Source organism: Muntiacus reevesi, chromosome 4, assembly GCF_963930625.1.
Source record: "Muntiacus reevesi chromosome 4, mMunRee1.1, whole genome shotgun sequence".
Lineage (NCBI taxonomy): Eukaryota > Metazoa > Chordata > Mammalia > Artiodactyla > Cervidae > Muntiacus > Muntiacus reevesi.
In genome coordinates, this window is record NC_089252.1 from 91,418,840 (window position 1) to 91,445,810 (window position 26,971).

Here is a 26,971-nt window from a genome sequence, read left to right on the forward strand (position 1 = left end):
TTTGTGAGACATCTTTGGAGTAGGTTCCCTGAGAATAGTCTGGGATCATGTATCATTTATTTGCTGTTTCCACGTCCTTTAGCTGAGTACTGTGCCAGTAGTTTAGAAAAATGAATGAGGGTTGATGGCTGTAGATGGAGGCCTGGGACTGATTCCTTTTATGCCCCTGGCTCCTTCCAGCAGACACCTTGTTAGACACAAGTGTCAGTCCCCAGGGGCACACACACAAACAGGAGGTAGGTCTTGTAGCTGTTTCTCTACAGCGGCGTGGAACCTCTGTGAAACGGAACACTTCCTGTCTTAGCAGATGCATCTCTAAAGGTAAGTGGTTAAAACACACAAACGCATTCTTATCTCTGGAATTATACAGTTGACAACAATAGCTGACTTACATGTGCCAACTCCCCTACCAAACGCAGACACAGATTTCTAGGTTCTACAGCATACTTGGGTGGTATATATGCCCGTGGTCTGTATCAGCATGATCTTAGCCACCTTTCAAGCTGGAAGGTGAAAGTGGAATGTTTCCCGACTACAGTTCCTCACCAGAAACCCTGGAGGTCGGGTGAGTTGCCAAATGCAGATTTCATCAGATTTTCTCAAGGTAAAGAAGTACATATACCATCTGTTAGCTAACAGTCCTGAAGTCGTCTTCAGTACCCCATAATCACAGATACTAATATTTAAGCAGCGAAATATATGAATATTCATGCAGGATGGGATAAGGCAAGATGAAGAGCCTTATGTTAATTCAAGTCAGGTATTGCTACCATCCTAAAGAAATTCTTGCCATGTTCAGAGCTTTTTCGATTTGGGGATTAAAGATAAAGGATTGTAGACCTGAGTTAAAAAAAAAAAAAAGGAATGAGGAGCTGTAACATTTTTTAAAAATTGCTAGTTTTGGCTCTCCAGCTGGAACAGTCTGTTGTCGTCATTGTTGTTCTGTAGTCTCTCAGTCGTGTCCGACTCTTTGCGACCCCATGGACTGCAGCACGCCAGGCTTCCCTGTCCTTCACCATCTCCCGGAGCTTGCTCAGACTCATGGCCATCGAGTCGGTGATGCCATCCAACCATCTCATCCTCTGTCATCCCTTTCTCCTCTTGACTTCAATCTTTCCCAGCATCAGGGTCTCTTCTAATGAGTCAGCTCTTCGCATCAGGGGGCCAAAGTATTGAAATTTTAGCTTTAGCATCAGTCCTTCCAATGAGTATTCAGGACTGATTTTCTTTAGGATGGACTGGTTTGATCTCCTTGCAGTCCAAAAAGCTCTCAAGAGTCTTCTCCAACACCACAGTTGAAAAGCATCAATTCTTCAGTGCCCAGCCTTCTTGTAAAAACTCACTGAATGTTTGTCTTCCCATTAGTCTACAAGTTGCTTGAGAATGGGAACGGGATCTTTTATTTACATCTCTCTGCATTGGCTGATGCTTGCTCAGTTTTAGGATGGCAGAGAATTATTTCATCTTCACTCATCACAGATTCATTTCGAAAAGTAACAACAGTGTTTGCTTGCCTCTGTAGATTTTTAATTTTTTCATAAAAATCACATAGATTTTTATTGTTTTTGTTGAATTATAGTTAACAGTATTATGATAGTTTTAAGTGTTCAACATAGTGATTTAACATTGATATACATTACACAGTAGACTTACACAGGTAAGTCTAGTAACTATCTGTTGCCATGCAAAGTTATTACAGTATTACTGATTGGATCCCCCATACTGTATATTACATCCCCACGGCTTAATTTACAACTGGAAGCTTGTACCTCTTAATTCTCTTCACCTGTTTTGTCCAACCTCCCGCACTGCTCCCCTCTGGAAACCACCAGTTTTTTTTTTTTTTCCTGTATCTTTGAATTTTTTTCTGTTTTTTTTGTTCATTTATTTTGTTTTATAGATTCCACATACAAGTGAAATCATATGTTATTTTTTTCTTTATCTGACATATTTCACTTAGCAGTACCCTTTAGATACATTCATGTTGTTGTAAATGACAGTTTCATTCTTTCTATGGCTGAGTAATATTCCATTGTGTGTGTGTGTGTGTGTGTGTATGTGTGTGTGTGTGTGTGTATATATATATGTGTGTGTGTGTGTGTGTGTGTGTGTGTGTGTTTAGGGACTTCCCACATAGCTCAGTGGTAAAGAATCTGCCCGCCAATGCAGGAGACATGGGTTAAATCCCTGGGTCAAGAAGGTCCCCTGGAGGAGAGCTTGGCAACCCACTCCAGTATGCTTGCTGGGATCAGCCCACAGACAGAGGAGCAGGGCGGGCTGCAGCCCACGGGGTCTCAAAGAGCTGGACACGACTAAGTGCGTGTGCGCGCGCACACACACACACACACACACACACACACACACACATATACACACACATCTCTCACATCTTCTTTATCTATACATAAGCTCTTGTAAATAATGCTGCAATGAACATAAGGGTGCATATTTCTTTTCCAGTTAGTGTTTTTGTATTCTTTGGATGAATAGCCAGAAATGGGATAGCTGGATCATATGGTAGTTCTATTATTAGTATTTTGAGAAATCTCCATACTGTTTTCCATGGAAAATTGGCTGCACCAATTTAAATTCCCAGCAATGGTGTATGAGGTTGACTTATCCCATGTGGGATCCTTTTCTGAATTTTTCTTTCTGATACTTTGTTATTAGTTTATAGAAATATAATATGTATATTGATTTTTGTATCCTGCAACTTTACTAAGTCCATTGATCAGTTTTAACAGATTTTTGGTGGCGTCTTTAAGGTTTTTAAAAATATATACTATTGTAACATCTGCAAACAGTGACAGTTTTACTTCTTTCTTTCTAATCTGGATAACTTTTCTTTCTTTTTCGTAGTAGTAGGACTTCAATACTGTGTTGAATGAAAGTGGTGATGGTAGGATCCTTGTCTCGTTCCTGATCTTAGAGGAGAAGCTCTCAGCTTTTCACCTTCGAGTGTGGTGCTACCCGTGGTCTCTTGCATGTGGCTTTTATTATGGGAGGTGCGTTCTCTGTACTCACTTTGCTGTGAGCTTTTAAGCAACTGGATGTTGAATTTTGTCAAATGCTTTTTCTTTACCTGTTGAGATGCTCATGCAGTTTTCTCCTTTATTTTGTAAATGCGGTGTATCATATTGATTGATTTGCAGATATTGAATCACCCTAGAATTCCTGGAATAAATCCCACTTAATCATGGCATCTGGTCCTTTTAGGATTTCCCTAGTGGCTCAGCTGGTAAAGAATCTGCCTGCCAATGCAGGAGACCCCAGTTCGATCCCCAGGTCAGGAAGATCCCCTGGAGAAGGAAATGGCAGTGCATTCCAGTATTCTTCCCTGGAGAATCCCATGGACAGGGGAGCCTGGCAGGCTACAGTCCATAGGGTCGCAGAGAGTTGGACACGACTGAATGACTGAACCACTACCATGGTCCTTTAAATGTATATTGTTGAATTAGGTTTGCTAATGTTTTGTTGAGATTTTTTTGCATCTATGTTCACTATGTACCATGGTCCGTAATTTTCTTTTCTTTTTTTTTTTTGGTAGAGTCTTGGTCTGTAGTTTTAGTATAAGGATAATGAGTTTGGAAGCATTCTTTCCTCTTTAAATTTTTGGAATCATATGAGAAGTATAGGTATTAACTCTTCTTTAAGTGTTTTATAGAATTCATCTGTGAAGCCATCTTGTCCTGGACTTTGTTGTGAGTTTTTTGATTACTGATTCAATTTCAATACTAGTAATCAATTTATTCATATTTTCTATTTCTTCTTGATTGTCTTAGAAGGATGTGTTTCTAGATTTCTTTGAGGTTGTTCAAAGTTGGTATATAATCATCTGTACTAATCTCTTACTATTCTTTGTATTTCTGTGGTGTTGGTTGTAACTTTTCTTTCATTTACAATTTTATTTATTTGGGCTCTTTCTCTTTTTTTGCTTGGTGAGTCTAAAGGTTAATCAATTTTGTTTATCTTTTCAGAGAACCAGCTCTTAGTTTCATTGATCTTGTCTGTTTTCTTTTTAGCCTCTATTTCATTTGTTTCTGCTCTGTTATTTCTTTCTTACTCTGACTTTGGGCTGTTTTTGTTCTTCTCATTTCTTTAGATGGTGAGTTAGGTTGTTTAAGGTTTTCCTTGTTTCTTGAGGTAGGCCTGTATCACTATGACTTCCCTCTTAGAACTACATTTCCTGCCTCCTATAGATTTTGGAAAATTGTATTTTATTTTTATTTTTGAGATATTTGCTGACTTCCTCTTTGACTTCTTCGTTGACTCATTGGGTTTTTTTTAATAACATGTTATTCAGTTGCCTCATCTTTGTGTTTTTTCCAGGTTTCTTCTTGTGATTTGATGTCTTGTTTCGTTCTTTTGTGGTTGGTAAAGATGCTTGATTTCAGTCATCTTCAATTTATTGAGACTTGTTTTATGGCAATAAAGTGATCTATCCTGGAAAATGTTCCATGACACTTGAAATGTATGTGCTTTTTCTGTAGTTTTTTAAAAATTATTTTTATTGGAGTATAGTTAACAGGATTGTGTTTCAGGTGTCCAACAAAGTGATTCAGTTATATACATATATACTTATGTATATACATATTTATATACATATTCAGTTATATACATATACATGTATCTATTCTTTTTCAAAGTTTTTTCCTATTTACTAAGCAGAGTTCCATGCCGCTATATAACAGGTCCTTGTTGGTTATCTATTTTAATACAGCTGTGTGTAATTTTCAGTTTTACACCAATAAAGAAGTTCTGAATTTATATATATAACATGCCATTATGTATTAACTATCACACACATATGTATATATGTTTAATCATTTTAAAATGACCTCATGGTTTGGGACATATGCTTGTAACAAATACATTTACAGATAAAAGAAAAATACAGCAGTGTGTAAATGTAAATCCCAGACTCCCAATCTAGACTTTCACCCCTGGGAACCATTAAGTTCTTTCTCTAATAAGTTAATAAATAAATTAATTATAATTTTTAAAAAAGATTCCACATAGAGGTGATATTATATGATACTTATTTTGCTCTTTCTGACTTTATTTGATAATCTCCAGTACCATCCATGTTGCTGTAAATAGCATTATTTTTCCTGTTAATGACTGAGTCATATTCCATGTGTATATATACAACATCTTCATTGTCCATTCATCTATTGATAGCCATTTACATTGCTTCCCTGTCTTGGCTAATGTAAATAGTGCTGGAGTAAACTTGGGGTGCATTTATATTTGTGAATTACTGTTTTCTGTGGATGTATATGCCCAGGAGTGCTAGATCATATGCTAGCTCAATTCTTACTTTTTTAAGGAAACGTTATACTTTTCTCTGTAGTGGCTATACCAATTTACATCCCCACCAAGAGTGTAGGAAGAGGGTTCTCTTTCTTCCACAACCTCCCCAGCGTTCATTCTCTGTAGGCTTTTTGACGATGGCCACTCTGACTAGTGCGGGTGACAGCTTGCTGCTTTGGTTTTCAGATGGCTAATGATGAGCCATGTGGAGAATCTTGTGCTTTAAAATAGCATGTGTTAAACCGACCTCTTCAGATTGGCTTCCTTATGGTCTGACCTGTTTTGAATTCTTGATTTCAATTACCTACCTATCCCAGGACATTTCTTGAGGAGAGATGTCCTTTACAGCCCTGCAGGGCGAACATGAGGTGCCCGTAAGCAGCGATTTTAAAGTTGTTATGGGAAATGTCCACAAGGCGGCCGCAGTGTTTATTAATTTGTTCAGTTTCGGCTGTGCCCGGTCTTTGTCGCCGCATCGGCTTTTCTCCAGTTGCAGAGAGCGGGACGCCTCTGGTTTGCGGTGCTTGGCTTTCTCATCGCGCTGGCTCCTCTTGTTGCAGAGCACACGCTCTAGAGGGCAGGCTTGGGAGCTGTGGCGCCTGGGCCCGTTTGCTCCACGACATGTGGAATCTTCCCAGACCAGGGCTCAGACTCGCGTCCACTGCACTGGCAGGTGGATTCCTATCTACTCTGCCCCAGGGGAATTCCTGGCAGCACTTCCTGATGCTCCAGTCGGTTTCTTGGGCAAACAGAACCCAGGGAAAGTCGTGTTCCTGCTTGTAGATTGTAGAGTACGCTGTGCCAGGGCTCGTCTCATGACTCCTTCCCCCGATACCCTCCACCACCCGACAGATCCTGAGCCCTGTCAGAACTGATGCCGAGGGTGCTGTCCTCCTTAGATGGGGGACTCTAAGAAGGAGACAGCTGGTGGGAACCCCAGCACTGGGAGACTTGGAGACCACGTGACTTTTTAGAGCTCTTCCAGCCCAGAGGGTCCATTGTTCTCTGGGTGTACTAGGTTTGGTTGAGCTGTAGGAGGGCCCGCCTGGATCTGGAGATTGGGGTCCCATCCACAGAGCTTCCCTGCTGGCTAAGACGGTAAAGAATCTGCCTGCAGTGCTGAAGACCTGGGTTCAATCCCTGGGTTGGGAAGATCTCTTGGAGGAGGGCATGGCAACCCACTCCAGTATTCTTGCCTGGAGAATCCCATGGACAGAGGAACCTGGCGGGCTACAGTCCATTGGTCACAAAGAGTCAGACACGACTGAACACCTAACACTCACTTTCCACAGGGGACTAGGCATGCCAGGTTTAAGGGGGGTTCATTTGCTGGCACATTCCTCCCCAGGTCCCTCAGCTCCACCCCAATCTAGCCTTGGGACCCAAGGCAGCTCAGGCTTCAGGGATGTGACACGAGGCCAGGTACCCGAGGCCTGCGGGGAATATTGATGGCATTTAAAAAACTTGTTCATTTCTATTTTCTATTGGAATATAGTTGATTTATAATCTTGTGTTTGAGTGTACAGCAGCTTGATTCAGTGATACATACACGTGTATCTATTCTTCTTTGGATTGTTTTCCTATTTAGGTTATTACAGTGTTCTGTCAAGTTCCCTGTACTGTACAGTAGGTCCTTGTTGATTAACTTTTTTATGTATGTTAATGGGTGTATGTTCATTCCAGCCTCCTAATTTAACCCTCCCTCCACCCCACCTTTTCTGTTTGGTAAGTTTGTTTTCTAAGGTGTGGGTCACTGGTTTTCCTTTGCAAATGAGTTCATTTGCATTGATTCTTAGTTTCTACCCATGAGTGATCTTGTAGGCTATTTGTCGTTCTCTGACTTCCTTCACTTAGTACGGTCATCTCTATGACCATATGAACATAGATCCATCTGTGTTGCTGGCAGTGGCCTTATTTCGTCCTGTCTTTATGGCTGAGTCACATCCCACTGTAACTTTGTGCTGCATCTTCTCCGTCATCCATCTGTCCATGGACATCCTGGCTGCTTCCCCGTCGTGGCTACTGTAAATAGTGCTGCAGTCAATGTTGGCCTGCAAGCATCTTTTCCAGTTTTTCTCTGCCTATAGGCCACTAGGTCGTGTGGTAGCTCTGTTTTTATTTTTTTAAGGAACCTCCATACTGTTCTCCATTGTGACTATTACCAATTTATACTCCAAAACAATGGAATGGGGGAGGTTCCCTTTCTCCATGTGCTCTCTGGCATTTATTGTTTGTAGACTTTAAGATAATAGCCATTGTGACTGATAAAGGGTGATACCTCATTGTGGTTTTGATTTGCAGTTCTCTAATGATGAGCCACGTGGAGCATCTTTCTGTGTGCTTAAAAAAAAAAAGGTATGTTAAATTGACCTCTTGAAATTGACTTCTTGAAGGTCTGCCTTGTAAATTTTTTTTCAGTTGCCTATTCTAGGACATTACTTGAGGGCAGGTGTCCTTTGCAGCCGCGAATAGTGAATTGCAAGTGGCCTAAGTCCTGGTTTTCAAGTTGTTGTTACAGGCAAAGTCCACAAGGCGGCAGGACTTTCTCTGGCCCCACGTGGGTGCCTCAGGCAAGCAGCGCTCCAGAGAAAAATCTGTTCCTGAGTTGTCTCAGGACTTCTTCCCCCTTACGCTGCCCACACAAATCCCAAGCCGTCCCCTAACTGTGATGCTGAGTGTGTTGCGGTCCTTAGGTGAGAGGACTGCGAGGAAGGAGGCTGCTGGTGGGAACCCCACCTCTGGGATTGCTGGAGGACAGGGGACTTCTTTAAGATCCCGGCCCAAAGGGTCACCATCGTTTGAGAGCACTGGGTTTGCCTGAGCTGTAGGAGGGCGCATCTGGATGTGGAGATCGGGGTCCCATCCACAGGGACCAGGCCCTTCAGGTTTAAGGGGGCTTATTTACTGGCACATCCTCCCCAGCTCCAGTCCAGCCTTGGGACCCAGGGTGCCTCAGGCTTCAAGGATGTGACACCAGGCCAGGGGTCCACGGCCTATATCTTTGGCATTTATCTTTTTAATTTTGTTTTATGTTGGAATAACATTGGTATACAATGTTGTGTTTCTTTTCAGTATATATCAACCTGTTTCAGTTATACCTATGCATATATCAATTCTTCTTCTTCAGATTCTTTTCCCATACATCTTACTGCAGTGTGTTGAGTGGAGTTCTATCTGCTATACAGTAGATCCTGGTTGATTTTCTAGTTTAAATATATTACTGTATATATGTTAATTTCAACCTCCTAATTTATGCTTTCCTCCCACCCACCTTTCCCCTTTGTTTTTTAAGTCTACGAGTCTGTTTCTGTTTTGCAAATAAGTGCATGTGTATCGATTTTGAGGTTGCAGGCATCAGTGATACCATTGCTACTTTGTCATTCCCGGTCTGACTTCCTTCACTTAGGATGATTATATCCAGATCTACCCATGGTGCTGGAATAGGCCTTTTTTCATTCTATTTCATTGCTGAGGAATATCCCCCAGTATATATGTCCCACATCTTCTTTATCTGTTCATCTCTGGATGGAGAGTCTCATTGCTTCCATCCCTTGGATTTTGCCAGCAATGCTGCAGTGAACATGTGCCAATTCCAGTTATGGTTTTTCTTTCCATATGGGCCTAGGAGTGGTCATGTGGTACTTCTTTTTTGTTTATGAAGGAACCGCCGTACTGTTTTCCATCGTGGCTGTTACCAATTTTCATTTCCAAAATGAGTGTATAGGAGGGTTCCCTCTTCTCCATGCTTTCTCTGGCGTTTATTATTTGTAGATTTTTGACGTTGGTCATCCTGACTAGTGGGAGGTGATACCTTGTTGTCATTTTGATTTCGGTTCTGTAATAATGAGCCATGTGGAGCATCTTTTCATGTGCTTTAAAAAAAAAAAAAGGTGTGTTAAATTTACCTCTTGAAATTGCCTTCGTGAAAGTCCTCCATGTTTTTAATTCTTTTTCGATTACCTACCCCAGGACACTTCTTGAGAGCAGATGTGCTTTACAGCCCCACAAACCTTGTAAACACGGAGTGCCGGAAACACTGGGTGTAAAGTTGCTAGTACAGCAAATGTCCACAAGGCGGCAGCACTTCTCCGTGCCCCACCCCGGTTCTTCCGGCGACCAGAGCCCTGGAGAAAAGGGCTCCAGGCTTGTAGAACAGAGGACTGTGCAGGGCGCAGGTCCCATTATGTCTTCCCCCTTACCTGCACCCCCAGACACCGCAGTCACCGGCGTGGGCGCGTGCACCGTCCTTTTAGGGATGAGTCTCTGCTGCCGCAGACACCCTGGTGGGCAGGGCTGACGCCCCGGCTGGCTGGTTGCGCGGGTTGGCCAGGACTGTTTATGGCTCGTCCTGATGGCTAGAACCCGTCTCTGGGCTGTGAGGACTTTGTGAGAGGGCGGTTGTGCGGAGTTCCCCGAGTGGGAGCTGGCTTGCACCGGGTAGGGGTGGATCTCCTCGGGAGGGACTCCGGGCGGGGCGGGGCACAGCTCGCGCGGGAGATGGAGGTGCAGAAATGCTGGGCCAGCGAGGGGAGAAGAGGGTGCAAGAAAACAGTCCCCGTCAGCACTTCTGTCCCTGGAATTATACCAGAGGCTCGCCTCTCTGGCACAGGTCCTAAACGTAGGAAGCAATTTCCTTCCCGTGTAACAGGGGCACTTTCCAAGCTGCGGCCTCTGTCCTGGGACTTGCGATGTGTGTGAATCTTCAAGAGCGGAGTGCCCGTTGTCTGCGCTCCCCCAGCTCTCCTCGCCGTGAGTCCCGCTGGTTTTCAAGGCCGTTCTAAGGACTCACCTTCCTGGTGCGGGGCCCCTGGGTTGCGGTCTCTCCCGCCCTGGGTCCCGCACCGGGGCTGTGGCTTCTGACTGCACCGCGGCTGTGCCCGGCCTGCCTCTTTGGACGGGACGTTTCTTCCTACTCTGCCATTTTCTCCAGACCAAACATGACCTCTGCAGATTTCACACTTCTACAGGAAGTCACGAATGATTACATAAACTGTGTTCATACTCTGTCTGGTTTGGAATATTTGAATATAAAAATCTTGTAAGTCTAAATCATGTGTTACAATTCTGAAGGCACTTTTATTGGGGCCTGGACAGTGCAAATAAGGGAGTAGTTCCGAGGAGCATCTGTCTCTTAGTAAAGGAAATGCTAATACCTTACCATAAACTAGCTTGTTTTACATTTGCTACGTGGGAAAATCCTTTTTGGCCTCTACTCTGGGTAACTACATCTCTCTGTTGGGTCAATATATATACTTGTGTATTTAAAACAGGTCTGTAGAAAACGTGGTAGATCTTGGTAGGAATGTGTATTACACAAACGGACATCCCAGTGGTGATTCTTAAGTCAGGGGGCAGTATTCCTGTTAGTACTAGGCTGTGTGCTAGGACATGTTGACCTGTTTTCTTTTGAATTGCTCCCCAGCATTCCTTCATATGGACAGGCTGTCATTTATTTAGCTGTTTTCCTACTGAAAGGCATTTTGGTTCTGTCTGTGGCAAAGGAAACATGCTCACAGGCTACATGAGTGCCTTGGTGGGGAGGATCAGTGAGTGATGGAGACCAATTGTCTGGTCTCCGCGCGGAATCTGCACAGTAGAACTTTCTGTGATGCTGCAAGTATCTCCATCGCTGAGTGGCATCATGCACGTGTGTCCAGTGTGATTGGGAGCCGCTAAGCATGTGCACCTCCTGAGCATTCCAGATGCGGTGAGTGTATATTTAAGTGGGAACATGGGACCTGAAGCTTCTGTGTTGGGCAAGTGCAGGATGAGCTTTATGCCATTGTGTAAGTTTGGTGTAACATTTGGAGGCCAGGACATCCCAAAACCCCGAGAGAGACAGGATTGTGTGTCTTCGTATCTGTGTCCCCTGCACTGCCTGGCAAATAGCGGGTGTTCGGTCAGTGTTCACTGGCTCAAAGTCACGGAGGCGGTGTTGGACGTTGTACTTTAGACTCTAGTTAGGATGTATGTCTGTTCTCATATGTCTCTGATCTTCTGTTCCTTATTTGAATATGTTTTGAGTCGGGCTTTTTAGCTTTACCTGCTTAATCTTTATCCCATAATAATTATGCAATATCATGCTGCTAACTGGCATGTGGAGAGACCTAGTGTCTGCTGATACCTTCCTTTTATCTTATTTGTCAATAAGGATAGAGAGGATCTGAAATATAAAATTTACTTGAATTTACATTTAAATTAAAGGCGAGAAGAGGGGCATTAATTTTGGTACAGACATTGGACTATCTTTATGCATTTTTGTTAATCCATACCACAGATACTTATCTAGTGTTTTTTGTTGCTTTTCTGGGAAATCAGTTTTTAGTAGTTAAAAATAGCTCTTTTTTTCTCCCATCAAGCTTTTTTTGGTTATAATTAACTTACAAAATCCCCCTGAATTATTGAAGTGTGTCTGTAATACTCATTTGGGATTTGGGAGAAGGGATGAGGAATTATTTGACTGAAGCTATGATTACTTGGATCCTGAAACAGAAACAATTTAGCTCTTAAGCATTCTTCCTTTTTGCATCTTCTACTGGCGTAGACAAGGTTGTTTTGTGGTAGGAACTGTATTCTACACATTCATCAAAATATAGCCCGATAGAGATAATGCTGGATTGTTTTATGATAAAATGAGATAAATGAGTAGTACAGTGAAGCTTATTTTGTAACTGAATGCTCTCTAAACATCAGGTTTATAAAAGCTTAGTAAGATAAAAGTCTAGGATGAGAAGACAGTTACTTTCCAAAGGCATTTTTTTTTTCTTTCTTTCAGTGATGTCCCAAAGCCTTTTCTGAGATGTCAGACTTTGCTAAGTTAAGGATAAGAGTTACTGCGTGTCCTGAAGACATCTTTTGTGGCTTTGTGGATTGTGTGGTGAGATGTGGGGTCTGTCTTTAAGACTGAGTTCATACAGTTTTGTCACTAGCTGTGTTCTCTTTACTGCCCGAACGATGAAGCAGTTTTCTGAGTTTTTCTCGGTGTTGGTCAGCTAAGTGACAATGAAGTATCCTTTCTAAAGCACTTTGAAAGTCGGGAGGATATGTGTGTGCATTTATCTAGTTTTAATTTAGCTCTTTTGTGCCTGGCAAGTCCTAGATGCTGGAGGTCCTGTTTTCAACCCAGAGTTTGCTAATAATAAGCAAGATAGATAATTAAAGTCATGTAAGTGAAGGACTCTTGGAGAAAGTAGAGAAAGGGTGGGGGTGGTACCCATGAGAAGCCCTGGGGCTGACTTTGCTATGCAGGAGGAGGGGCAGGGCTGTAGGGCAGCTGAGGATGAGGGGGGGCAACCTTGGGAAGTGGAAGCAGTTTGTCTGGCTCAGAAATGGTAGAAGGCAAAGCTGGAGGTGTACACAGGGCCTGTGATAGTAAAGGTCTGAGAGCAGATCAAATTTTCGAACTTCCTGCCTGCAGTCTGGGAATTTGTATTCAAGGAGAGTGGATGAAGCAGGCTCTGCCAATAAGAAAGGTAGGAAATGCTGTGAGCGAAGTTCATATCAAATACCCTGAGATTTCTCAGAAGGAAAAATGTGCTTTCTGAATTTGACAGGTCAGATGGATTGTCGGCATAGGTGTCATGGTGAACCCAGGATGTGTGTGTCTGTAGGGGACAGAGAGACACGCAGACGTTGGACTTGTGGAATTACCTTTGGGGGAAGAAGGGAGACGAGGACTAGAGGTGACATGATACTTAGAGTGAGTTGTGTTTTCACCCGGCAAAGCTTTGATGAGCTTTGATGAACTAGCAAAGCCTCTCCTTCTGGGCTGAGGACGTCTGATCATAACTGTAGGTGACGGGAGACCACTGTTGCTCAACCACACATGGTTTCCTCCAGCTTGGGAACACGGGACAATGTCTGGAGATGCTTTTGGTCTCTATGCTGGGGGACAGGGTCGTGCTGCTGAATATCTTCACATGCATAGGCTGTACCCCTGAGGTGAAGGATTAGACGGCTCCAAATGTCAGGGGTGCCAAGGTCGAGAAGCCGGCCTTCAGGGTCTCTGCTGTGTGGGGCGGCATTTAGATGCATCTTAGATCACAGAGGAGGAGTGTGTATCTTCATCCACAGCCTCGCTTCATACTCTGTGGAAATAACAATACTGGGTCATAGGTGAAATGTGTGAACAAGTAAAAGATTCCTTAAAAAACAAAAAAATGATAGTCTTCCAGCTACTGCTTTTAAGTATGTTACCTGGGTCAGCTTCTAATAGCTTCCTTTCTTGAATATCAAGCAATATCTATTGGCAAGGTTTTCCACCTACCTCTCTTAAAAGTTAATCAGTGGCTTAATATTTAAGGAACATGTCAGGTGTCTTGAAAGAACACAGGTAAGGGCAAAATAGCTAAAGATGAAATACATCAAAGCTTCTTCTTGTTTTGATGTTCTTGTGACTGTTTCCATTTTCCAGGGGATACATATCCTGGGGAAGATGTATTCTTAAACCTTTCTGTCCATAGTGTCAGGGTAGAAACACACTTTTCTTTAGAAAAGCCTTAACGCTTTGTAAAAACAATCAAAACAAATCAACAAAGGAGAGACCAGCTATAGAGAAGTGAGCCTTTTAGTCTTACTTGAAGGTGGGCTTATCTAAATAATTATGTATTAAAGAAAACAGTATGTATTGAGTAATATTTATTTGGAACAAGGGCAAGAAACCAAAAGCATCCATCTATTTTATACAACAGAGAAAAAGACAGTACATCAGCTTTACCTAGCTATGTAGCCACCTTGTCACACTGTCCCCCAAAAGAGAACATACAGGAAGTACTCACTGCTACCATAAAATGGGAGCATCACTGTCTTTTTGAAAATTTCCTTTCCTTCATAAAACCAGAAATTTGTTACAGCTCGGGAGCTTGGAGATAGGGATATTTTGTGTTTTCCTAAATCAGGAAGGCATGGGGCTTTTTAAAGAATTTCATTTTAAAAATAGAAGTGACAAGATAACTTTCTCATTTGAAGTATATTACGGTACTTGGTAACAGGGAGAAAAAAAATGTATTCCTCCTACAAACTTATTTTCCTGCGGAGACAAGACTCAGCTAAGTGGGCAGATGTTCTCAAGAGTTATTTTAATAGAATCCTAGTTCTGAGTCCTTTGTCTCAGCTTACAGCCCCACCCACTGTGCACTCCAAGCTGACAGTGGCAGGCTGTTCAATACTCTCTTCTCTGTCAGGTCAAACCCCCGCCTGGTTTTCCCCTTCCCTGGGAGTTCTTTCCTCAATGCTTAACTCCTAAAGGAATTTGAAACTTGTATTTTGGCTACCAGGGTGGCCCTTACTCTGTTTTCTGAAAGAACACTGGGGATTAAGTCACAGAAACCTTTCTCCTGGATACAGCGTGTACTTAGGGGACCCCCTCCCTCTTTGTGTTCTATCAAATAGGAACAGGGTTTCTTTTTTAACAAGTAGCAGTGTTTTACATTCCAGGAGTCAGCTGTGAATCTGTCTTTAGAAATTCCTCTCTGTGTTTTCCAATTAAATGAAAGGATCGTGGTAAAGGATTTCGTAAGGTCTTGATGGTATCAATATATGCTGCTTTTATTGATGAAAATAAATTACAGTTCAATCTTTAAACAAAACACTAGGCAATTCAGTAGTTAGAAATTGGCCTGTTTGTCTGTGATGAATGCCTGAATCCATCATCTTTCCCCCTCAAGATCCTTTCTTAGATTTGTCATCAGCATTGTCTTGGATCCCCATGATCCAGTGAGGAGGTACTAGCACTTCTCTGCTCTGAAGGTGAGATAATTGGATTTCATCCATTTCCTCTGCAGGGAGTTTATTCCCGGACGTCTCACCTCACTTCACCTCAGTTGGTCTTTTCTCTCAGACTCCTTTTTGTTCCACATGATCTCTCATCTTCTAGGGACACAGGTTTCCTGGCTGAGGGAAGGTCACAAGCTTTCCAGAGCTTCCTACTGCTGAGAGAACCAAGTGTTCACTTGTCCTCCACAGCCCCTGAAGCTTGCTTCCCTGACCACCCTTCTCAGCTGAATGTCCACCCCTCACTTCAGCCACATGGTCTCCTGCTCGCCCTTCACCTCGATCTCTAGCTACCTGTCAGCTTCTCTCGAATCATCCACGGAGCTCTGATACCTGCCAGGAGTACACAGGTCTCCACTGCTGAGTGGAAGAAAGTTTGTCTGTGGAACAGTTTGAAAGATTTTTCTGAACAGTATTTCATGTTCAATTTTAACTGTGTAAATATAATGAAGTCTGTCAACATTTCTATAACTTTTCTGTCCTGAAGATGGTATTGTAAATTGAAGGCTGGGAACCCCTTCTTACTTACCTTTATACCTACTTGGGACCAGACTAAGGCATTCAGAAAATAAGGAGTGACTAGTCAGCACTATGAATATCGTCAACTCTGTGGAGCGCTTACTCGTCTAAACTATGACCTTAAACTCTGGTGTAAGCAGAAAGAGTGATGGATGCAGGGTCTAGATTCAGATACTACTCACGGTGGGGAAAGCTCTGGTGTTTTGTCTGGAACCATCTGCCTCCTCATCTTGCTTCTGAAGGTTCTGCAGACAATCACAGGAAGAACAGTACATAAAAGTGCTTTCAAAATGACCCAGCTCTGTACAATTTTAAGGTGAAACTGTTGGGGGCTGAAAAAAATACAACTTTCTGAGACGTGACCCCAGTGTGTCCCTCCACTCAAGTTCAATCTCTGACACAATAAATAACCCATTTAGCGCTATGCCTTTCTCCGCGTTGGCACCTTCTGATTTCAATAGCAGCTGGTTATTCTAGACCACAAACCTGCCTTACTCAGGCACTCCTCTGGGTTTGGAGGGGACTTGCTGGGTAACGCCTCAGTGTTGGGTCAGAACCTGGAATGGTGGCTGCATGCAGAGAAGGTACAGTAAGTCGCCCCTTCAGCCAGTAATGCAATCACTCTGTTCCCTTGTCACGCCACATCGGCTTGCTCTGCTACCTCCTGTTGTTGCTGCCTCTAGTAGAGACCTCTGCTGGGGAGGAGGTATGCACTCCCTAGCACTCGGGCACCTCTGCTGAAATGCCGTTTGGCTACTTGCAAAAACGGGGACTTTCGGCAGGTTGCTTCTCACCACCGGACCTCAGATTTCTCTCCTGTAAATAACGCAGGAAAAAAAGTAACCACTGTTAACCTTAGAATTGGAATGAATTTGAAATTACTAAGTGTCTTCCCTTCATTTTTAAGGTGTCCTGCATTCACGACAAAGTAACTGTTAGGATTTACTTATGCCTCATTTTATTGCACTTCACAGATACTGCGTGTTGACAAATTGAAGGTCTGAGGCAACCCCGCATTGAGTGAGTCTATCAGCACCAGGTCCCACTGCCTTTGCTCACTTTGTGTATTTGTCTCACAGTTTGGCAGATTTTGCAATGCCTCAAAGCCTCTATCAGCGAAAAAGAATATGACTCACTAAAGGCTCAGACGATGGTTAGCAATTTTGAGCAGTAAAATATTTTTTTAATTAAGGTATATATACATTGAGGATTTGCCTTTTTAAAAAATAGATACAGTGTCATTGCACCCTTAATAGACTACAGGGTAGTGTAAACCTAACTTTTATATGCACTGGGAAGTCATAAAGTTGTGTCACTTACTTTATGGTGGTGGTCCAGATTCCTCCAAGGTAGGCTTGTGTAATGCCTGCTTTTTCTTGAGCTTCACTTTCAGAGTTCTGAGGCAGTGGTAGAATCCATTGGGGTATTTTTTAAAAAGCAACCTGTTACTGTTTAAACAACAATGAAAGGTTAATCTACTTCCACCCCCAGCTTTGTCCTCTACCAGCCTACTGCGTGGGGGTCCCCTTAAAAAGCCTATCACCATCTTTTTTGTCTTAATTTCTCATCTTTACCTGCAAACTCAGAGAACTGGGGAGCTAGTTTCTGATTCATGGGCTCCCAGCATGAATCACTGTATTGGCAGCCTGCCGTGGGGGTGGTGAGGTGAAGGGAAGTCACAGGTGAGCTGGTAACTGGCCGAGAATGTGGGCTTGTGAAGGGGTACCCGTGATCCCCCTCTTAACCTGGGGCCCAGCTGACTCGGGGGGTTACTCACCTAGCTGGAATGGCAGGGAGAGATGAGCACCTTCTGGGGTGAAACTATTGTCTGTTCCCAGTCTTGACACTGTTGTCAGCAGCACTCACAACTGCGGGATCAGCGTCCACCCCTGTCCCCTACAACCAGAGACGGGGACACGATGACAGTTAACATTTCTTGACAACAGTCACTGGTGCAAAGTCAGCCAGGACTTCTACACGGATCGGCTGTATGCTCTTGCCATCCTTTGGGAGGCTCTATTTCTCTCCCCATTGTAGAGGTGAAGAAATTAAAGAAGGCTGCACAGTTGGAGACCTTACTTCCTACATCATAATCAGTTAGCCAACTGCATAAAAAAGAGTGTTTTTCTGTTAAATATGTGGGTGGCTGGATTCTTTACTTATGGTGACACCCATGTGCAGTCTTGGAAGCCAGTGTACTAACCTGCATTGAGCTTTACGTTGCCTGTATTTGGAGGGAAGAAACGGTGTCACAAATGTTACACGGCCTTTGTCTTCCAGCTTCCATTGTGATTCAGAAATGGTGGTGTCACATGGACCCTTGTTTGGAAGGAGAGGACTGCCGAGTGCTGCCCGATTACTCAGGTTGGTCCTGTAGCAGCGGCAACAAAGTCAAAACTACCAAGGCAAGTATAGACAGAACACGGCTGTACTTGACAGCTTCGGCCTCCTGTAACCTGCCCCCTTCATTTCATCCCGCCGCCAAGAGGGAGGGTTACGTTCTGTTGGTGAAGCATTGCCCACGCAATGCCCCTCTATGACTCGGCCCTGTGAAAAGCCCGATTCTCAGCATCACCCTCCATTTCAGATTTATGGAGTCATGACTGGTGGAGGGATCCCTTATCTTAAGCAGGGCTCCTGAATTCATTTGAGCTCCTTCACGGGCCGATTTAAAGTAAAGGTTTCAGAGTTGACAGTCCCGTGCATCAAACCAGCGTGGCCAGACCACACATCCTGGGGACTCACTGAAACAGAATACCTGCCACCTCGGAGGAGATTTAGTCGGGCTGAATTGGCTGAAGGCTCCAATTCAAGCCTTGTAAGTCGTGTTTCCTCCCCATTCATCCTCGTTCTCGTTGTGTCTCTGAAACACTCCATTTTCTACACCCGGTTCTCGAGCCAGAAACTGAACTTCTTCCTCCTCTCCTGCTGTCCACTCTCTTGCTTTGGCTTAGGGACTGGTACTCCCCGCCCCCCCTACTTTTCTGCATCACCATGGTTACCATCCCCGGGGGTGTGGTCTCCGCTGTGTCTGGATGACCGAGGTTGCTTCCTCACATCCACTCTTGCTTCCCTTTCTGCCTGTTCTCCATTGAATGGAGTCAGTTTTGTGAACTGCAGATCTGCTACGCTAGTCCACCCCCGAATCTCTGAGGGGCGTCTCTGTGTTCCTTAGCTCACCTCTGCTTGTGTGGCCCTCACCAAATAACTGTGCAGGGTACCTGCCTGCGTTCTTTCTGCTCCAGCCCTCTCAGCCTCTTAGTCCTTCTTCCTGTGGTGCTTTTCCAGCTGCAAAGCAATGCGCTTTCTGCCATTCTTCTCTAGAAAGAAATGATTATTCAGGGAATCCTTCACTGACAGGATTCACATCCCCTGAATCTCTGAGCGCATCATGTAAAATGGTTACAGTTCACATGCATTGCTGTACTTACTTGCTTCATACTGTCCGCTTCCTGTCTGGGAGCAGAGCGGTGAAGTCAGGGCCCCTTGCTGGTCGCTCACCCAGTAGCCCCAGAGCTGGTTGAATATCTCTGCACTGTTTCTTGTACAAAAATTCATAAAATAGGTGAGTCAAGGATTCTAATGAGCTAAACACACTGGAACGGAATGACTCTTTAGTCCTGGTTGCTGCGCAAGCTTTGGCCCCCCCCCCCCAAGGAGATATGATCTCTCTTCAATAGTTGCCCACCTTGCTTACATTTTTACCCTTTATGAGTGTTTTGAATCACTCAAGTTCTCAGTCATCTTCAGCCACTGAAGGCTAGAACAGGTGAGTTCTCCTATGTGTGCACATCAGGTATTATAATAGATAAGATCTTATAAATATTTAAATGATTCATTAATAAAAGATTAAGTCTAAAACATACTATTGTAAAATAAGATTTAAAAATAAACTTTTCATGTAAATTTTAGCTGATATTTATTTTATCTCAGATTATTAATAGTCTAGTAAATTGTCTGATTTGTTCTTTATTATGTAGGTAAAATAATTCCAAAATCAAGAAGACCATTTTAACATTAATTACAATTATCAACTAAGCTGTCCTTGTTAGTGATACCACGATCACTAGGTTAAATGACCTGATCTATGCTTTTTTATCCAGGGCAGTAGAAGTTCATGGAGGTGGTTGGTTGAGGAAGGAAGTTAATAACTGCCATCATTTAAAAGAAATTGGAGTATAATCGCTTTACAATGTTGTGTTATTTTCTGCTGCACAACAAAGTGAATCAGCCATGTGTGTACATCTGTCACCTCTTTCCCACCCCCCACCTTCTAGGTCATCACAGAGCCCCACACTGAGCTCCCTGTGTTACACCCTAAGAAAACCATAATTCTAAAAGACACACGCACCCCCAGTGGTCAGTGCAGCACTATTTCCAACACTGCCATCATTTTTACCAGCTCCTCTTCTAACCCACTCCCATAAACTTTCCATCTGGGTAAACCCAAGTGTGCCTGGCAAGCAAGTCCTGCCTTAAGATCATTCCACTGTCCTTTCCTGTGGGCCCCCACCAGCCCCTCTTCCCTTACCTCCCCCGAAATCCAAATCCTGCAGTGACCCAGGAGCTAGGGTCTTAAATCCGTCAACCATAAACCTTGCCTTTCTTCACGTTTCTCGTAGACTAAGAAATAGCGTTTTGCAAGATTATACTTGTATTGACTCTTACACAGAAATATAAACTAAGAGACTGAGGACCAGGCAGCGGTGTCCTGGGACAGAACGCATCTCAGGAGCCGCTTGCTGAGGGGCTCCCTGCTGTTTCCGGACAGTTAGCGAGGCTATCTGCATGAAGTGGGCCTGGAGGGGTGTTGGACCGCTTGTGCTGGGACTAGGAGTTTGCTCTAGCGAATCCTCAATGCCAGTGACATTTCATTTAGCGCCGTGAAGAGCTGCAGAAGCATAATACAGTTCCCCCAGCCCTCATGATACATAGCTACTTTTCCTTTTTTGTGATACAGCATTGGAGAATAATCTTGGAGTCATAAAACTTTGTTTCCTTTAGTAATCCAAGTCAGTGTGACTTGAACTATATAAAACATTTTATGTCTTTTATGGAGCTTATGCACAGAGAGTAAATTCATTTGTGGAGTGGTGACTGGCTTCGAGCTCACAAAAGCTGTGTCTTAAAATTGACACTGGACCTCACACCCTAGGTGAGACCAGAGTCCCATAAAGGTAGAACACTTACCTGTCTCAAGGGGGTATTATTAGCTAGATAGCAAAATAGTTTCTGTTTTCGTTAACAGTCCATGCATGGCAGCATCAAAACAGAAAGGCTAAAAGAAAAAGATTAGCCACTGTCAGGCATCTAGGTCCAAATTTTCTTTTCTACTGAAATGCGAATATAGCAAAGTTAGCAGTCAACCTGAGATATGAATAGTCTTAGATGAAGATAGGAACATGAGAGTGGACAGCTCCCTAACCAGGAGGGCAGACAGAGTTGATTCTGCTTGTATTGTTTTCAATTTCCCCAGAGAGGAGGCAGGTACTGCTTTGTTGGGGGAAATCTAACTTCTGTGACATCCTGCCTTGATTTTCCTTAATTAAATTCTGAGTTTTATTACCTGAAAGTGAAAAGTGTAAGTTGCTCAGTTGTGTCCAACTCTTTGCAACCCCATGGACTATACAGTCCATGGAATTCTCCAGGCCAGAATACTGGAGTGGGTAGCCAGCCATTCCCTTCTCCAGGGGGTCTTCCCAACCCAGGGATCGAACCCAGGTCTCCCGCATTGCAGGTGGATTCTTTAGCCACATGGGAAGCCCAAGAATATTGGAGTGGGTAGCCTATCCCTTCTCCAGCAGAAGTTCCCGACCCAGGAATCAAACCAGGGTCTCCTGCATTGCTAAACGTGCTAAATCATTTCTCCCTATTTGAGTTGTCGGTATTAAGGCTCCTTACAAGTGTGCAGTGTCTTCTTAGCACCACAGGTAATGGTTTGAAGGGCTTTTTTTGTTGTTTGCAAATACAAGCAAATCATGTTGAAGTTTGGGAAGTTTTAGATTTTTACATGTTCCTAATTTTAAGACCTCTAAGAGTAAAGAAGTATGCATTGAGAGTGGTGATTCCCAAAGAGGGACAGTTTTGCCCTCAAGGAGATGTTTGGCAATGTCTGAGGACGTTTTTAGTTGTCACACACTGGGGAGGGGGTTGCTGTGGGCTTCTGTGGTTAGAGGCCAGAGATGCGGCTCAACATCCTGAAAGGCACAGGGCCGTCCCCACGACAGAGTTATATAACCCCACATAGTGGTGCTAACGCTGGAAAAAAGACTACTTCATACAATAGGGTAGTTCTTTTGCTAACGGTGTGTGTAAGCATCCTACCTGATTCCGTTGCTTCCTTTTGTTCTTCAGAGTTTCTTTTAAGTGTCCAAGCATTTGCAATCTTTCATACTGGAAAAGCTAGAGGGAGGAGGTATAAGACACCCTCTTCCACACCTCCCTCTCCGTCAGGATCTAAGGTGACCGACTCCTCTGGTACCTTCCTCACTGGTCCCTAATTGATACCTTTCTCCCTGGCTCTTGGTCTTCTGCAACAGGTCATCCTTTTCCTCTCTACCACCATGTTATAATTGTTTGATGATACCAGTGGCTGTAGAACAATCATCATGGGAACTTGTAAAAAACACAACTATTTTGAGCCTCATTCTAGGATGTTCTGGGATGGGGTTTAGAAAACCATACTTCAAAAACAAATGTTCTTAGGGAGATTCTGATGAGCAAATAATATACCCCCGGTTTTCGAGCCCCCTACCTGCTCTCTGTTCCTACCTTCATCTTGGCTTTCTGTGCCACCAGTGAAGTCCCTGGAACCATCGATGGGTCCCCCTTGGTAACTGCTAGAAGATACAGAACATAAGCATCTTGGGATGGGCTTTCACGGCCACTCACCAGACAGGCCGTGTGTCCACACCTTCCTCTCCATCCCCTCCCACTGCTCAAGCCTACTTGTCTTTCAAGGTTGAGCCGAGGTGACTCTTTTATCCTGAAGTCTTACCTTCTCTGATCCCTAGAGCCACAGCCTGAACTCTTTGGGGTACAGTGTTACATGAGGGTGGAGCTAATATCGACACGATAGCAACCTTTTATCCACCAAGATAACAATGCACCTTCCACCTATAATCAGCAAGACAAAAATTTTCAAAGCAGCTAAATCTGAAAGTACCTTATCCAACCGTCAGTGCAGAAAGGTTCCCAAACGGGTTGGGTGTGGAGAATGAGCTTCCTCAAATAAGATGCTTTTGAGAATTCCATCCTAGATGTAGACTGCTACTTGGCTGACTACCAAGATGGTTGTGTTTGAAACAGATGCATGAAAGAAAGATCCAGCAAGACCTACCATGACAACAGTCACTGTTCCCTGAGCACTAAGCCCACGACACGCAGCGAGCACACCCTCTCACAACTTCGGGAGGGTAGATGCTACTGGTTTTCATTTAGCAGATGAGGACCCTGAGGCTGAGAGAGAGAGTCCTCCCTGCTCAGAAAATGACCAGCTTCCTCCTCCGGCCGCACAAGCCCCGAGAGTTGTCCCTGACGCCTTTCTCGCACATCCTGTGTTGGCCACAGTCCTGCTGGCTCCCCTCTCACCACTTCAGCCCAAGTGGTCTCTCTGAGTTGACAGCCTGGAACCACACTCCCTGTCTCATCTCTGTGCCTCCCTCAGAAGAACGCCGAAATCCTCGCGTTTCCCTCTCCCTGGACAGGTCTGCCCTCACGTAGTCAGGGCTCCATTCTGTCTGTTAAGCTTCTCTGTAGGTACCTCCTTCCCCGACAAGCCTCTGTGAATAGCAGCCTTCTCCCCTCCCTGCCCCAGTCCTGGGCTCCATAGACCATATCACCTTTTGATAGACTTTTAATTTACCTATTTGTCCAGCCCTTCTCCTGTAGACTAGCTATCAGCAAGCTATGTCTTAGGAGCCAAATCCAGTCCTTAGCTCACAGGTCATTAAAACAGCAGAGAAAGAATGAGTTGTGCTTTTTAAAAAAATGGTTGGGGTAAAAACCAAAAGGAATGTGTATTTCTTAACATGAAAATTTTGTGAATTTCAATTTGAGCATCCAAAAATCAATATTATTGGGACCTAGCAATGCCCATTGGTTTATGTATTGCCTATGGCTGCGTTCGTGGTATAAAGCCGAGTAGAGCAGATACAACAGTGACTGTGTGGCCTGCAAAACTGAAAATATTTTACTGTTTGGTGTTCTCCAGAAAAACTATATCTACCCCATTTTAGCTAAGTTTCATGAGGAAAGGGTTTTAATACTATTTGTGCTGAGAATACTATATATATAGCAAACAAAAGAGCAGTTGTAGAATACATAAATAAAGGACTATGTCAGTTAAAAGCACATCTGACGTTTGAATACATACCTGATTGGATGATGACTATCAAGTAGTCATGATGACTATGTGATCAGTGAATATAATTTACTTTGAAAGTATGCTGATAGTGTAGACGGGTTAACATATTATGCTTCTATTTATTCCTAGGTGGTGTATTGATTATCTAACTTGTACAATTTATTACCTGATGAAATCAAACTACAGAAACCGCAGACCTGTTTTCTTAGATCCCAAGTAGTGGTGAACCTGGGTGCTTATAAGTGGAAGAAACCACACATTTTTTTAATGGATGTAGGTTTTCAGAAAGGGCTTCCCTCATAGCTCAGTTGGTAAAGCATCTGCCTGCAATGCAGGAGACCCGGGTTTGATTCCTGGATTGGGAAGATGCCCTGGAGGAGGGCACCGCAACCCACTCCAGTATTCTTGCCTGGAGAATCCCATGGACAGAGGAGCCTGGCGGGCTATAGTCCATGGGGTCGCAAAAATCAGACACGACTTAGCGTCTAAACCACCACCCCATTTTCAGAAAATATTGTAGTTTTATAAAATAATCTATTTTTGAAAACAAAAGTTAACTACCTTGCACTTAGTGGCTCCTTAAAAATATAACAAAGGCAATTCTGATCCTGACATACACGGATTTAAATCAGCACTCATCTGACAAAAGTTTAGTCCCGTTAATAAAAGCATGTCTTAGCATACGTGAGTTACCTTGATGAGCAATGAATGCACCTGATCTGCTGGGATTTTTTTATAAACCCCACAAGATACAGAACTAGGGCCTAATACCATGTTGTGGAATGTTTTGGGTGTGTTTTCCTCTGCAACCTAAAAGGAAGACAAATATAAAGAAGAATTTGATGTCAACAGCTGATTGGGAGAGGTTGGTTACAGATAAAGGGGCCCGACTATTAAATTGTACACATCTGATACAGAAAGGGACTTCTGGGTCTGTTAAGAGGAAGGACTCCCTTTGGTGGGTCTAGGGTGCTGATGCTAACTTTTAAAATTCATTTCAGGTCACACGGTAGCAGAGAGAGCGGTGCCTCCACGCTGGAGGAGGGGCGGGCTGCAGCCCTCTCCTGTTGGGACTGCGGTCCTGGACCCTGCGGGAAATTGTCTGCGATTTTACCCACGTCACACGGGCATATCTGCGCTATGAATGGTGGTGTTCACGTAACTGTTCCAGCTCTCACTGCCTCGCGACTTGACTACAGTGAGTTACAACCATGGGCCGCCACACACACAGCAGACATCCTACCTGGATTCCTAAGGAACATACCTCCAAGAGACTCTGGACCGATAAACTGGAAGCTGGAAAAAATGGATCATCATTGAATGAAGACTAGGTCTGCAGCTTTTTCTGCATTTACACAGGAGCCCGGGCCTGTTTTCTCCCTCCTGTGAACTTTTCCCTCGGCCCTGCTGGTGGTCATCTGAAAGGGTCCAGATAACAAAACATTTTGGCAGAAATTTTTTTTTTTTTTTGCAGATGTAGATTGATGAACTCTGATTAACTGGTGATGAAAATTTATTTTATAAACCTTGAGGAATAGAAGGACTTATGGTGGGGTTACTGTGTGTGCATTTGTTTCCCTGCTTTTAAATTCTCTGCATTGTAAGGTCCTTTGGCAGGTCAGCAGAAATAAAATGCTCCCATTGTAACTTCTGTGTGCCGTTTCACCGAGTCTAAGGAAGTGTATCAACCCCAATAGTTTATAACCAAAGCCCTCTCGTGACAGCTACACAATAGGAAGGAAACCTGCTGGGGTTTCTATGGCTTAAGTGTATGCAGAGAGGTAAATCATTGAAAATATAGAACACTTTCTGTTTAGATCAAGGGTGATTTCTTAGATCCAGTTTATGTCAGTTCAACTGTTTTGCTAACTCTGAGACAAAAGTCATTAACGGCAGAATTTTTAGACTGTGACTGAGTTAGCCCTACACCTTCCCTCCTTATTTGTTAGTTATCTTATTTTTTAAATGTAAGTAAAATCGGAGTCAGGTTTTTTTTTTTTTTGGTTAAATGATTTTGCAGTAGCTGTGTCTCCACACATTCTCAGATGCTGTCATGCAGAAACGTATTAGAGACAACAAGTGACCCAGATTTTAAATGCATAATGTTATTAAACAGATACCACTATAATAATATGGGATAAATTTTATATGTTAAGAAATGCCAAAAACATCCTTTCTGCACTGTTGATTATCCCTGTCCTGTCACAATTATGGGAGAAAATAATATTATCATATTGTTTGTAACAATAACAGTTACGTCTCTTCGATTTTATTCTTGCAGAAGGAATGGAGAAAGGTGATGGCTACTTGTTTGCTAGATTTTGTTTGAATCTGACTGACTAGATGCCTACCAGAATTGTTATTCTCATATTAGTAAGTAAAACATTTGTTTCACTGATCGTGTTTGGTGTACACATTTTTGTGACTGTTTTATTCCATAAGACTTAGTGTTAACATTCTTAGGCTTGCAAATTTTTATTATAAATATGAAAAACTTTACATAAAGTTTAATGTTACTATATGGCACTTTATGTATAGATCACTACCTGTTTCTTCTCCCAAACCTATGTAGCAGTAAGGAGAATTTAAAATGTAGGAAGATTTAATTAAGTTGAGGCATATTCATAATGTTTTACATGCATTCTGCTGCCTTTAGTATAAGATGTTCCATTGCAAAAAAAAGTGAGTTAAAATGAAATTTTATGGAACATGAGACACTGTCTCAGTTTTTCAGTCACACATCTGATCTTTTACCCCAAACAAGACCAAGTAAAAATGACATCGTTTCACCTTGAGGTTCATTCCACGATATAAACTACTTCCAGGGAGTAAACAGTCCATTTGGGAAAATGGCAGGTATCGAAGCTGCCATTTCATCCATTATTGCTTCAAAGTGTTCTTTATACCTACTTCTCAAGTTAGCTCTGAAATGGGTATTTGAGAAGCATTTTAGTGTTATCATTCCTATTTTTTTCCGGTAGGGAAGTAGATAGGAGTCTTTGT

General features: G+C 43.2%; 1 protein-coding gene across 1 annotated transcript in view; it reads left to right on the forward strand.

Annotated features, from left to right (window-relative positions):
- TAFA4 (TAFA chemokine like family member 4) overlaps positions 1-26,337 on the forward strand; it is a 168,769-nt gene extending 142,432 nt beyond the window's left edge. Inside the window, exons 5-6 of the mRNA XM_065935290.1 lie at positions 17,884-18,008; positions 24,970-26,337. Coding sequence (XP_065791362.1) covers positions 17,884-18,008; positions 24,970-24,981 — 137 coding nt within the window. The 3' untranslated portion in view covers positions 24,982-26,337. The remainder of the gene's footprint in view (positions 1-17,883; positions 18,009-24,969) is intronic.
- Positions 26,338-26,971: the final 634 nt, after the last annotated feature.